This window comes from Synchiropus splendidus, chromosome 2 (genome assembly GCF_027744825.2).
Source record: "Synchiropus splendidus isolate RoL2022-P1 chromosome 2, RoL_Sspl_1.0, whole genome shotgun sequence".
Taxonomy (NCBI): Eukaryota; Metazoa; Chordata; class Actinopteri; order Syngnathiformes; family Callionymidae; genus Synchiropus; species Synchiropus splendidus.
Genome location: NC_071335.1, coordinates 26,440,194 through 26,454,477, shown reverse-complemented (window position 1 = coordinate 26,454,477; position 14,284 = coordinate 26,440,194). Strand labels below are relative to the sequence as shown.

At 47.8% G+C, this 14,284-nt stretch overlaps 1 protein-coding gene across 1 annotated transcript in view; it reads right to left on the bottom strand.

Moving 5' to 3' along the window:
* Positions 1-10,534: 10,534 nt before the first annotated feature.
* Positions 10,535-14,284, bottom strand: part of LOC128753445 (voltage-dependent calcium channel gamma-2 subunit-like) — a 55,810-nt gene continuing 52,060 nt past the window's right edge. Inside the window, exon 4 of the mRNA XM_053855158.1 lies at positions 10,535-12,240. Coding sequence (XP_053711133.1) covers positions 11,708-12,240 — 533 coding nt within the window. The 3' untranslated portion in view covers positions 10,535-11,707. The remainder of the gene's footprint in view (positions 12,241-14,284) is intronic.

The following is a 14,284-nucleotide window of genomic DNA, read 5'->3' as shown; positions in this document are numbered from 1 at the left end:
GGCCTCGTCTGTGGAAGCAGACGTCATGTCTGAGGACTTTGGCTTAATAACATCACCAGCAAGCATGTGGGCTGCAGCTTATTGCTTTGGGAGAGATGTTTTCATTTTCACTCTTATTGAATCTGGTGTCACGGAGCACTGAGCTGCTTTTCAGTCCACTCTCTCCTCTGGTTTTGTTACACAGTTGCTTGCCTGGAAATAGATAGAAACTACTGTAGTTGAAGTTGGGAATTGGCCCAGGAGAAGATCAGAACTGTGCTGCTGCTTCTTCTACCGTCGCCACAGCAAGTCCTCCTTCTTTACTCACGTTGAAGACCCCCTTCATGTCCTCGTTTCTCCTTCTTCTATCCCCATCATCCTTGGTCCAACACCCTCTCCTCTCCATGTGTTCACGTTATCTGGCCTCCCAAACTTTTTTGCTCATTTCTCATTTCGCCCTCTCGACCCACCCCACCTCGTGGAGTGGGTGTCACATAAGGAAACAAAGTCAAACATAAACAGTGAACAAATGTTTGGGTATGAGGCCCCGCATCAGCTCAGCGGTTTCCTTATCCAAAAATCCTTTGGTTAACTGACTCATAGTTTTCAGCCAGTGTGTGGCTGCACGCTCTTGGTTTCCCATCTGTGCCGTGTGACAGGCTGACGAGTGCTCTGGGTGTCCCCTGTCTCTCACCTCATTAGCTGGGACGGCTCTGACTCCCTGCTCTCCAATAATGGGAAGAAGTGGCTGAAAGTGAAAACATGTTTCAGCTCACTTAATAACCGCTTTTTAAGCGACAAACGCAACTAAGTTACATGTAAAGTCAATGTAACATGACATACACTGCGGCCCTGCAATATGGAGCAAGGGATGCAACATGTTGACGGTGTTGCACCAGTTTTGAGTGACGCGTTTCCGACAACATTTATCGCATTATACGCCGAATGTTGACGTTTCGCTAACTTTAGTCCCGCCCCCAGCAGACTGACCTACTTTTTTTACACAGCTAGGTGGGGGAAGTTGCTTTGGTGGCTGGAAAGCAGCGGCAACCAGAGACATTTTGAAGCCTTTACCTTCATTTGTGCGTTCCATTGACATCACAGCTTGGTACTCCGCGGCAACTTCCTGCACTCATTTCAAAATCCTTTCTCCCTTCATTGGCACAATAACCTTTACAATTGTAAAAATAACTAAACTATAAATCAATCAACTTTTCCTTTTTTATTTAGTATGGCACCAAACCATTCCATCTTTGTTTGGACTGACACTTTTCATTGGCTATAATCGGGCGCCGATGTCTACCGGTCTCTGAGAAGTGCTGGCCGGCCGTGTGATGGATCTTTATGGCCTCCCATCTCGGGTTTGTTTTGTAGGCTCGGCAGGTTTTGCTGCAGCTGCACTGCGGAGAGATCCACCCGCTAACGCTGGCTTTGATGGTTTCCCCCTCCATTGCCCGACTCCACCAAGGTTAATGTCCTCATGCTAATGCCCCGTGTGTTCCTCCACCTAATAAAAACGACATATCAGTCAAGTGAATGAACGCTGAGTGCGGTGGTTAGATGGGGACATTAATGCGGCAGATCACATAGGATACTGTCGTCTGAACGCCATTGTTCCGGTGTCAGAGACCTGCTGTCATATTAGGACGACTTATTGGTCATTAGAACGACCAGGACCATTGTTAATGTTAGAAACGGCTCATCTTCCATTAGGTCACGTTGAAGTCCACTGTCACTCTTCGACTACACTGTCATTAAAACAGAGGCAATCGATTAGGAGTGACATTCCTTTTATATATACATGTATAAAAATGTATTCTATTTTATTGTGACATGTACAGAGCATGTTACGAACATCATTTCCCTTGGTATTATTAAAGTTTTCTGATTCTGATTCTGATAAAAAAGAAGAAATCTGCCTCAATGTCGTGAATAAAATCATTCTTGCAGATAACAGAATATGAACTGCCTTTTTAAATGAGTATTTTTCCCCCTCTTGTTTCTGTCAACTCGTCCTTTCTCTACACTGATGCTGAGTTTTCTCATCTGTTCTGTAACCTCAGTAACTAAGGGCGTGATCACAATGGGGCCATCGTGCTGTGCTTTAGCTAAAAGCTAAATTCTACAGTCGTTGTGAGCACAAGCCTCCTCAGATCAGGCACGCTTGAGTAGTGTCGCAGTCACACACCCAACACGACCCATTCGCAACAACAGCATAATAACAATAATACAGTGGTCCAACAGATGGAGCTTCACTCATTTCAATATTTTGTCATTGCCTGAACTCTCTTCCAAACATTCAAGCCAGTCTCACCTGTCCTGCACCTCCACCCTCTCACTCTCTGCCAGACCATCTTCACCTAGGCCTTCCAACCTGTTTCATTTCGTCCCTGACCACCTGCTCCTCTTAAACTGAGCCCTTTTCTACCTCACTATCACTCGCTTGTCTGATACCCTGCAACCGACCTCGTCAGCTGCTTTCTGTGAGTCTGTGGAGCTTCAACCCCCCGCTTCTTCCTTGTAACCTTCCTCTTCTGACCATCTGCCTTTTCTTGAATGACCTCAAGTTTGTTCCCAGGTGCACTCTGCTGCAACACCCAGTGGTTTGGGCTTTCATTCTGGGATTCGAGTATTCGGATTCTTCCATCTATCCAGCAGCCTATCTGAGGACTAGTCGCCAGGGCAGCAGTCATAATAGAGAAGCCCAGACCTCCCTCCTCCTGCTCTTCTGGGGAGATTCTGAGGGAGACAATCTCTGTCTGAATTCCTCTAGTACTGGGGAGTCCAGCCACTCTGGGAACACCCATATACCCCAAGTTGGACGGTAAGAACAGAGATAAGAGGCATAAATAAGTCTGTTGCCTTTTGTCTCAGCTCTTTCTTCACCACAACAGAGTGATAATGTTGACTGATGTGTTCATGTTAAACAGGAATATTGATATTTAAGGATCAAAGCTGAGATTTTAATCCCTCTGCACTTGAATGCACTGAGGATAACCAATAATTGTGCTGCAGGCGGACAATGTTTTACATATCTCAAACAATATCAAGCTTGAATCTTAAATCATAATGGTTTGGTGATTGTCCAACTACGCAATTAGACGATCAACTTTCTCTTCTTCTCTCTTCTCTTCTATCTCTTCTCCTCTGCGGCCGCTTCAGGACATCAGCGGTTTTTATTTCAGCCATATTTCATTGTAGTGCCGTCCTTCCAGGTGAAAACCGCTTTGTATTCAGGACACAGTCAGAGGAGGACAGAGAGTTCTAGCTCATATTGTTCATCACTAAACGGCGTCTCAGCCCCGCTTGCACTCTTGCATTTCTCTCTGCTTGGTCCCAGGTCGCGGCGTACAGCACCTGATTTTGAGAACAGAAACGTGCTGCCAAAATGTGACTTGCGATAACGCGTCTGCGCTGTTCATTGGGATTTGACTGCAGCCTCCTTCATCTTTGTTTGCCACAGAACTGGTGTGCGGAGCCCGAGGGACCTCCCTGTGGAGGAGCGTTTTCCAGTGAGCTTTGATGCCATTTACCGCCAACAGAAGTTTAATTCATTAAACAATCATGATGTTGTACTGACTCACTTGGGAGCACAGAGCTTTTGCGACTGAAATTGCAGTCATTTAAAGGAAGATCTTCACGTGTGTGCTTGGAAGCAGGTTCGGTTCCAATGCCCCAAACCACACCTGACCCAAAAAAACTGGCTAATTGCAGGTGGAGAACAAAACAGCAGCTGTTCCCTCCATCCTGAAGTTACTGCAGTGCAGACGAATGTGTCTCAGTAGAAGGTCTGAAATCTAACAATTCTGAAAACATAACAAGGACTTAGTCTTCAAACTTGTGCCTCTGATACACTGGAATACAATGAGAAGCTCAGTATCTTCCTGAGGCTCACATACTGTCCACCATGGCAGGTCTCTCTACTGTCCAATAAAGCTTCCACTTCATCCTCCACATCCATTACTCCTGATGATGGACCCCAAATACCTGTACTGTCTCTGGCTGGGTATTCAAACTTATACTGCGACTGTTGTGAAAGGCCGAGTCTTTTGGTTAAGCCAAAGGACAGTTGAAAAAGTCTTGAATTTTGTTGCGAAAACATTAGAAAACAATGACAGAAAAGAAGATTTGTATGTATATGATGAATAAAATATATTTCTTTTATGGTGAATATATTTTATATTATATATATTTTAGCTTCGTGTTGGGGTTTACCCCGGTGAACGAGAGGGTCGCGTCCCTACGCCTACGGGTTGGGGACAGGTGTCTCACAGCGGTTGCGGCTTACGGGCCGAACAGCAGTGTAGACTACCCGGCTTTCTTGGAGTCACTGGGAGGGATACTCGACAGTGCCCCAACCGGGGACTCCATTGTTCTACTGGGAGACTTCAACGCCCACGTGGGCAATGACAGCAAGACTTGGAGGGGCGTGATTGGGAAGAACGGCCTACCCGATCTGAACCTGAGCGGTGTTCTATTACTGGACTTCTGTGCCACCCACAGTTTGTCCATAACGAACACCATGTTTGAGCACAAGGGTGTCCATAAGTGCTCATGGCACCAGGACACCCTTGGCCGGAGGTCTATGATAGACTTTGTGATCGTGTCATCTGACCTTCGGCCACGTGTCTCGGACACTCGGGTGAAGAGAGGGGCAGAGCTGTCAACCGATCACCACCTGGTGGTGAGTGCGATCCGCTGGCAGGGGAGGAAGCCGGTCAGACCGGGCAGGCCCAAACGTATTGTGAGGGTCTGCTGGGAACGCCTGGCGGAACCCACTGTCAGTGGGGTCTTTAACTCCCACCTTCGGGAGAGTTTCTCCCAGATCCCGAGGGAGGTAGGTGACATGGAGTCTGAGTGGTCCATGTTCTCCTCCTCCATTGTCAGTGCGGCTGCACGCAGTTGTGGTCGCAAGGTCTCCGGTGCCTGTCGCGGCGGCAATCCCCGAACTCGGTGGTGGACACCGAAAGTAAGGGATGCCGTCAGGCTGAAGAAGGAGTCCTATCGGGTCTTGATGGCCTGTGGGACTCCTGAGGCAGCTGACGTGTACCGGCAGGCCAGGCGTGCCGCTTCCCGTGCAGTCTTGGAGGCAAAAACTCGGGTCTGGGAGGAGTTCGGAGAGGCCATGGAGGAGGACTATTGGTCGGCCTCGAAGAAATTCTGGCAAACCGTCCGTCGCCTCAGAAGGGGGAAGCAGTGCCTCACCAGTGCTGTTTACAGCGAGGGTGGGAGACTGCTGACCTCGACTGGTGATGTTGTCGGGCGGTGGAAAGAATACTTCGAGGGTCTCCTCAATCCCGTCGTCACGTCTTCCACTCAGGAAGCGGGGACTGAGGACTCGGATGGCTCTCTCATCACCCGGGCCGAAGTCACCGAGGTTGTTCGTAAGCTCCTCGGTGGTAGGGCCCCGGGAGTGGATGAGATCCGTCCGGAGTATCTGAAATCCCTGGATGTTGTAGGGCTGTCGTGGCTGACACGTCTCTGCAACATCGCGTGGCAGTCGAGGACAGTGCCTCTGGATTGGCAGACCGGGGTGGTGGTCCCCCTGTTTAAGAAGGGGGACCGGAGGGTGTGTTCCAACTATAGGGGGATCACACTCCTCAGCCTCCCTGGAAAGGTCTATTCCAGGGTACTAGAGAGGAGACTTCGGCCAATAGTCGAACCTCAGATCCAGGAGGAACAGTGTGGTTTTCGTCCCGGTCGTGGAACACTGGACCAGCTCTATACCCTCCACCGGGTGCTCGAGGGTTCATGGGAGTTCGCCCAACCAGTCCACATGTGCTTTGTGGATTTGGAGAAGGCGTTCGACCGTGTCCCTCGCGATGTCCTGTGGGGGGTGCTCCGGGAATATGGGGTGCGGGACCCTCTGCTAGGGGCTGTCCGCTCCTTGTATGACCGGAGCAGGAGCATGGTTCGCATTGCCGGCAGGAAATCAGACCTGTTCCCGGTGCATGTTGGTCTCCGCCAGGGCTGCCCTTTGTCACCGGTTCTGTTCATCACTTTTATGGACAGAATTTCTAGGCGTAGCCAGGGGTCGGAGGGGATCCGGTTCGGGAACCACAGAATTTCATCTCTGCTATTTGCAGACGATGTTGTTCTGCTGGCCTCATCGGACCGGGACCTTCAGCATGCGCTGGGTCGGTTTGCAGCCGAGTGTGAAGTGGCCGGGATGGGGATCAGCACCTCCAAGTCTGAGGCCATGGTTCTCGACCGGAACACGGTGGTTTGCTCTCTCCAGGTTGGTGGAGAGTTCTTGCCTCAAGTGGCGGAGTTTAAGTATCTCGGGGTCTTGTTCTCGAGTGAGGGAAAAAGGGAGCGTGAGATTGATAGACGGGTTGGTGCAGCGGCAGCAGTGATGCGGTCGCTGTATCGGACCGTCGTGGTGAAGAGAGAGCTGAGTCACAAGACGAAGCTCTCGATTTACCGATCGATCTACGTTCCCACCCTCACCTATGGTCACGAGCTTTGGGTAGTGACCGAAAGGATGAGATCGCGGATACAAGCGGCTGAGATGAGTTTCCTCCGCAGGGTGGCTGGGCGCACCCTTAGAGATAAAGTAAGGAGTTGGGTCATCCGGGAGGAGCTCGGGGTGGAGCCGCTGCTCCTCCACATCGAGAGGAACCAGCTGAGGTGGCTCGGGCATCTGATCCGGATGCCCCCTGGACGCCTCCCTGGGGAGTCCTACCGGGAGGAGACCCCGGGGAAGACCCAGGACTCGCTGGAGAGATTATGTCTCCGGGCTGGCCTGGGAACGCCTCGGGATCCCCCGGGAGGAGCTGGAGGAGGTTTGTGCGGACCGGGAAGTTTGGGCTTCCTTGCTCCGAATGCTGCCTCCGCGACCCGACCCCGGATAAGCGGCAGAAGAAGGTGAAGGTGAAGGTGAAGGTGAATATATTTTAATTACTCATTTTCATGTACAAGAAATACTAGTCTTCTTCTTCTCCTTTGGGCTTCTCCCTTCAGAGGTCACCACAGTGGATCCTCTTCCTCCATCTCCCCCTGTCCTCTGCTTCCTCTTCTCTCAAACCTACAAACCTCATGTCCTCCTTCACCACCTCCATCAATCTCCTCTGTGGCCTTCCTCTCCACCTTCTGCCTGGCAGTTTCAACCTCAACATCTTCATCTACCAATGTACTGACTCTCTCTCTCTCTCCTCTGTACATGTCCAAACCATCTCCATCCAGCCTCTCTGACTTGGTCTCCTAAACACCTGAGCACATGTGCTGTCCCTCTGATCCTATCATCATCCTGCTCACTCCCAGAGAGAAGCTCAGCATCTTCATCTCTGCTACCTCCAGCTCTGCCTCCTGTCTTCTCCTCAGTGCCACTGTTTCCAAACCATACAACATTGCTGGCCTCACCACCCTTTTGGACACTTTCCCTTTCATCCTTGCCGACACCCTTTTGTCACACATCACACCTGACACTTTTCTCCAATGATTCCATCCTGCCTGCACCCGCTTCTTCACCTCTTCATCCTGTAACTTCACCTGTCCACTTGGCTCCCTCTCATTCACACACATGTATTCCTTCTTACTGTGGCTAACCTTCATTCCTCTCCTTTCTAAGGCAAACCTCCACCTCACTAGCTGGTCTTCCACTTGCTCTCTGCTCTCACCACAGATCACAATGTCATCTGCAAACATCATGGTCCAAGGGGCTTCTTGTCTAACCTCATCTCTCAACCTGTCCATCACCATGGCAGTAAAATGGGAATTACTTCTGAATAAGATTAAGAACAAACACGTGCATCGATTGTGGATTAAAAAAGAAAACAAAGACCCTAAATAAGTTAGATTTACTGTATGATTCAGATATTAACGTATGGATTTAAAAGGTATTTTTGTGTTTCTCTGACCTCATGAGGGCCCTGGGATTACAGGCAAAGGGCCGCACACCTGCTCATCCCTCCACCTCACTGTATCTTCAGCAGACATCATGGACTCTTCCCAGACCTCACCAAATTACAGGGAACATTTGACGTAAATAAAGAAGTCAATGAACGTTGCTGTGTGAGTTGAGCCTCCTCACCAGTTGTGGGCAGTGTGGCACTCTCTTCCCCCACCGTCTCTCTCCTTTGGCCTCTGTTTGCTGTGATCACAGCAGTGCTGCAGAGAGACATGCCAGCCACTCTGATCCTCGCACCAGGAGAGAGAGAGAGAGAGAGAGGGAGAGAAAAGGGGACAGACAGAGGAGAGTGCGATTCAGCAGGACAGTGACGCTGAAGGCTCTGACATTTATTCCACAGCAGAGAAAATGAATAAGAGAGTGAGGTGAAGAGATGAGCAGCAGAGCTGCCAGCATCCACAACAGAGTGAACAAGCACATGAAGGGAGCGAATAATTGGATGACTGTGCGTAACACTATTAGACTAACCAATCCAATATGTTGCGGTGCGCAGTGTTTACACTCCGAGGAAATCGATGGCCAGCTCTTCTCCTGAGATGCAGGTTCTTGCCGCCGCTCCGGCCTGTTAGCAGAGCAAGTGTGTTCTGGATTTCTGACCAGCGCAGAGTAGCGATATAGCGACGTGTGGGCTGCAGTCTCTGCGTTTCCCATAGCAACGTTTGGAAAAACAGATAGCGAAACAGGATGTCATTTGAAATAGGTCGACAGTGGGCTCTAGTTTTGCATCTGGTGAGTCACGATGTTGCACCACTGCACTCCTGATCCAAATATATTTACACTGCCGTATCTATGGATGGGAAGGCAGCAACTCGAGTCGGCAAATGTGATGCAAACCAGAGGAGCGAAAGATAGTGTGTGAGCGCTTTGAGTCGCTTTTTAAAACAACAAGCTGTTTAAGCTTTTGTTGTCACAGACGGGATCTTGACTCCAGATCTATCCCACATCAGTCCAGATATCTCTTCATCAGTTTCAAGTCCAACTGCTTTTTTCATTCTTCTGACCAGAAATCAACACTGAACTTTTTAATGAACTAAAATGATAGAAAACTATTGCTAAGTTTAACATCCACAAGCCAATGTTTTAAATCCCTACTCTGTAAAACCGCTCCCTTCAAATCTGACATTTCTGTCTTGCCAGTACTGAAAACTTGTGCTGTCTGTCATGAGGAAAAGCAGCGTTGTGTTTGTCAGAACCAGTTTAATGCGAGGTCTTTCACGCAAGGATCACTACAGTGGACAAAGGAAAAGTGTTGGAAATACGTCTATTTACAGCAGAGTCTGGTGTTTTTTTTCGTGTATTGAACCAGAACAGAAAGTGTCGACCTCCACCAAGTTCGGAGATGGCAACGCCCGTTCTCCTGTCCCCTCACAATGAAGTCTTCAAGACTTCCTGGATCTGTTCCTTCACCAGTTATCAAGAGTTCCTGAAAAAAATTATAGGAATCTGTTCCAATATTTTGCGAACAGACAGCTCTGATTGTGTCTCCTTGGCAGAGGTAACTAGAAAGACACTCAGACAGTGCAAACCTCTGCCTGGCAGCTTCAGTCCCACTCCTGACGCAATCTCAAAAGTCCCTGGATCCAAATCATGATCCGGATCACTCCAAAACAAGTGTTTCCTGAAAAATGTTATTTTGAACACGAGCAAACCAACACTGTCCTTCTCAGAGGTAACATTCCCTCTTGCCCTCATCCATGAAGGTCCTCTTCAAAGGCTTGTGACACGATATCCAATGAGGTCAGTTACCAATTTTGGGGCCAAAGGATGTGAGGCATGTAAGTATGGTCCCACCAAATGCAACTTGGCAACACTTGTTGCGCCAATCGCAACTGAAGCAGTCACTCCAAATCGACTTCCCCCTCCCTCTGAACTGATGTTCAAAAAAGTCTAAGGATCAGAGAGGCAGAATATTATTCCTTCAGCTACTACGGGCAAAAAACAGCACCTTTTCAGCCCTTTAAGGTCAATAAAACATATTTAATTGGTTTGATGTGACAAGGCTCAAAATGTTGGCAGCATGTGGCTCCCTATATTAGCTGTGTCACTGTCTCAGCCGCAGGGTTCAGACTGCGAGAAAAAAATAGCAGTTTATTGTACGGAAATCACCGTATATAAAATTAAAAAAAAGAGTTGGATACCAGAGACGTGCAGGTCGGATCAGAGCCGACCCTTCTCACCCTGGACATGGACTGTTTGTTCCTCTTCCCTCTGGCAGGAGGCTACGGTCCATCCAGACCAGAACCTCCCGTCACAGGAACAGCTTCTTCCCCTCCGAAGATTTTATTTTATTTTATTTTATTTCGAAGCACTTTCCTAGTTGGTGGGATCCCCACTGACCATGGCAATAAATTCTATTCTATTCTATTGTAACAGTTAGCAACCGCTAAGATCAGCTTCTTAGCTAACAGGCTGATAAACCTCCTCTCCCTGTAAAGCATTGTGAAATTTATGCTCTTATTGGTTAGTGCCCCATAACACCTGAAATGCGTTACTGAAGCTGAAGACCCCGAAGCTCAAAGGGTAAATGCGTCACATCCGACAGGTCTTCTCCACATGTAAGTCAGTGTCAGTACAGTCAGACGTGGGTGTGAACACAACAGTGTGTGCTCATGCTGGAGCCCATCAACGCACAAAAGAGAGTCATGGTGTTCCCTGCAGGGGGGGTTCGACTTTTTAATCATCAGGACTTGATGCATCCAAGTTCAGAATCATTCAGTTTTGGCACCTTGAAAGACATTACGCTTTTTTTTTCTTTTTTTTTCAAATTCTCATTTACAACAACATAAAGAACAAGAAATCATATGAGACAAACAAATGTCGACTAAGGCCGTGTGAAAAAACGTAAAGAATATATGAAAAGCAAGATTTCTTCCCCTCCAAAGCGTAATGAAGCCCCTCCCCAGTAAAAAAAAAAAAAAAAAAGAAAAACGAAAGAGACACAGTACTGTTACATTAAATTCTACATTGCCACGCACACTTGCCCCTTACATGGTTTCATTTTTCAAGTTCCTTAAAAGCAGATCGGATGGTTTTTGATTAGCATGCATGAATTGTCTTTTCTTTTTTTTTTTCTCCTCGGAGTCGCCAAGTTCTTGCATGCGCTACTTTGTGTCTTTGGCAGTAGCGGCGCTTCATAGTGGACAGTTTGAGATCCTCCATCACCCAGAGTTCACTCGTCTACTGTCCTGGAACAAGGATGTCTGCTGGATGTTCTGGCGAAAAGGCCAAAAGGTTTTTGTTTTTCTTTTATTTTTAAACAACGCGATAATAGTAACTGGTTTATCAAGTATGCTGAAGCCCCTCACTTTATTTTTCTCGGAGTTGTTTTTGCGCCAGGGAGGTCTTGTCATGAGTTATTAACATATATATTTATATAGAATTAATACATATATTAAATTTTTTTTTTGGCGGCCTGAACCATGGTAAAATCTCACACCGCATTGATTCACAGTATTGATTTTCAAAAAGAATAAAATGAGAAAATGAAAAGATGGTGGGGGGTCACAGGGCTTTTGAGGATCAGAGGGTGGGATCATAGGCTCGGCGAAGGGAGGGTGAAATCCACCCTCCTTTCTTTTTCTAGCTGGGGAAGACTGAAAAATATAGTTCCCTTCAGACAGGTCAGCCGCCCCTCCCTCCGTCCCGACTTCCCCCACCCCCCCGGTCTTTACAAACAAACTCATGAAACAATGGTGGATGGGAAAATCATGCATGTTTCTTTTTTATAGATCCTCCAAGATCCTGCGGAGCTTCCTCATCCATCCTGTGTCCGTTCTGTCTCCCCCTTGATTCGCTCGAGGTAACTGGGGTCCGTCAGTTTCATACCGGGGTGGTGCGGCGGTTGGCGGTGTTACTGTGGCTGCCAGAGTCTTTCAGATCCTTCTGGATGCAGTTGTGGACCTGCAGGAAGTTGTGGTCCCTCTCCGTGGAGTTATAAGTGGCTGTGGGCGTCCCCGTCTGGCCCTTGGGCAGTGTGTACATGGACAGCTCGGTGGACGGAAGCACCCCGAACGCCTTGAGCCCCACGGGCGAAGCCTCCCGCGAGTGCGAGGGATCCGTGGAGCGGGACGAGGAGCGTGAGCGACGCCTGTAGCGGTAGCGGTAGCTCGGGATGCGCGTGATGGCTGCCCCTTGGAGGTAGTCGGCGGCTCGTGCCCCCACACGCAGCTCTCGATGGCGGTCGATGAACATGTGCACGGCCAACACGCCCACCATTTCGGCCATGATAAAAGAGAGAGCACCAAAGTAGAAGGACCAGCCGTAGGAGTAGCTGTTCTTCTTGGAGTCACTTTTGGATGGGTCCCCTGCGTTGGCTGATATGTACACAATGATTCCGATGATGTTGCTCAAGCCTGCGACAGAAGTAGAACGATACAGGCTTAAATGAAGATCCCAAACAATATTAAAATACTGTAGAAATGCACAGTTTGATTCCAGGTGACTCAAAAACGGACTCTTCAGGTGTCCTTTGTTGAACTGAAATAGACTTGGTAAACCAAACTAGCAAGTCAAAGATGGACACGCTGAGCTAACCAGAATATTCCAAAACACTTTGTTGTCCTACTATAGTCCTTTTGTCTTTCTGAAACAGACCGCAGTTTTGTTTCTGGCTGAAACAAGCGAGGATGGATTTAAAAACATTGCTTTTCTGTCATTGTTTGAATGACCAACGGGTCCCAGTCAGGACTTATTTCAAGCTGAATCTCTGTGCACCATGATGTTTCCTGATGACTTGTGTGTCCTTTGATCATCCTTCCACCCCCATGAATCCAACATTTTCCATCATTGAAACATTTTGAAAGTGAATTTTGTTGTCGATGTCCGATGTTTCATTTTTGCTTGCCATATTTGTGTGGACGGCGCACACACGTTTTCACTGATTTTGTGTGGAAGGGTGTGTGTGTGCAGCCGCTCTGAACAATTTTTCATGATGACCCATGGTTTGTGGGCGAAAATAAGAATAAAATTAATTATTAGCGGCGACTTTAAAAACAGGACGTTTATTGCCGCGCAGTGATTGAACACAAGTTCTTCATTCTTCTCCAACTTTCTGGCTCAAACTGGGACACATTTGTCGCACACTTAAACACACACAAAAGCTCTTCCCGTGTGTGGCTGTCGATCACCCGCCCCACGCCGTTACCTCCAGGGGTGATCAAATACGATCGTTGACAGCCGGCTGTCATTCGCATCCGTCATCGGGACTTTTTTCCATTTTCAATCCTCAATTTTTGTCTCGCGTCGTCTCAGCATGACGCCTCCAACAGAAGAAGAGAGGACGGACAACAAAAAAGCCTGAAGAAGTGGCGTTTGCAGAGGTGAGACACGAGGCGAGTGAGGGCCTGATTGAGTTGGATCCGAGCAGAAAAGTATCAGGGACACCTTATTTTTAGAGTGTAATCCCAGTGGTCTCCTCTTAGCCTGGCAACAGGGCGAGCGAGACGGAGGAAGAGCGACAGCAACACTGAGTTGCCGCTCTCACTTCTGAATTAGAGGGGAATTACTTATCTAGTGCAGCACTGTAGGCCACCACACACACACACACACACACACACACGCACACACAACCTGTGCTTATTTTGTCACCGCAACTTTTTCTGGAGGCCATTGTTCCGCACGTCACACCGCATAACACACCTCGGAGGTCAGCCGGTTTCATCTCTCACAGCATGAATGCTTGCTGAAGCGATTTCAGGAAATCATCCACTGAAAGTAATTTTTTCAAAAATTAGTAATGCATTATATGCAATACAAATTTTAATAATGTCCTCTTTTATTTCAGCTACTAGTTTTAACTAAAAGAAGGAAAGATGCCATCGACTAGACTTGGAGAAGACGCATCATTGTCTTATCAGATGAAGTCATTGTCGAGAAGCGGCGGTTTTGTCATAGTTGTGTTTCCTCGGTGTCTTGTTTCCGTCTACCGTGTTGTGCTCTCACGGGCTGGAGGTAATCAATGAATCAGCAATTACACCGGGGCACAAACACGGCACAGCATTCCTTGACTCTCCTCCAGAACGTCGCGTCTCTCGACTACACTTCCAGTCTCTCTGTTTAAATCACTTAGTTTAGTGGACTCCTGGCTCTTCGGTGTTTTCTGTTTCAGCACTGTTTTACTGTATTAAGAGCCAGATGACTATTAGACGTACTTTTTGTCCACTTCAGGCCGCCGTAGATGAAGGTACTTGCGCTACCATCTTAAGCCGATAAGGCTGAAATAAATGAATATATATATATATATATATATATATATATATATATATATATATATATATATATATATATATATATATATATATAATGAATATGTTTCTTGTGCACACAACAGTGTTATGTTTGTTTCAGTCTGTCACCGGACCAGAGAACTGCATGTTGTCTCTGTGCGCGCGTCGTAAC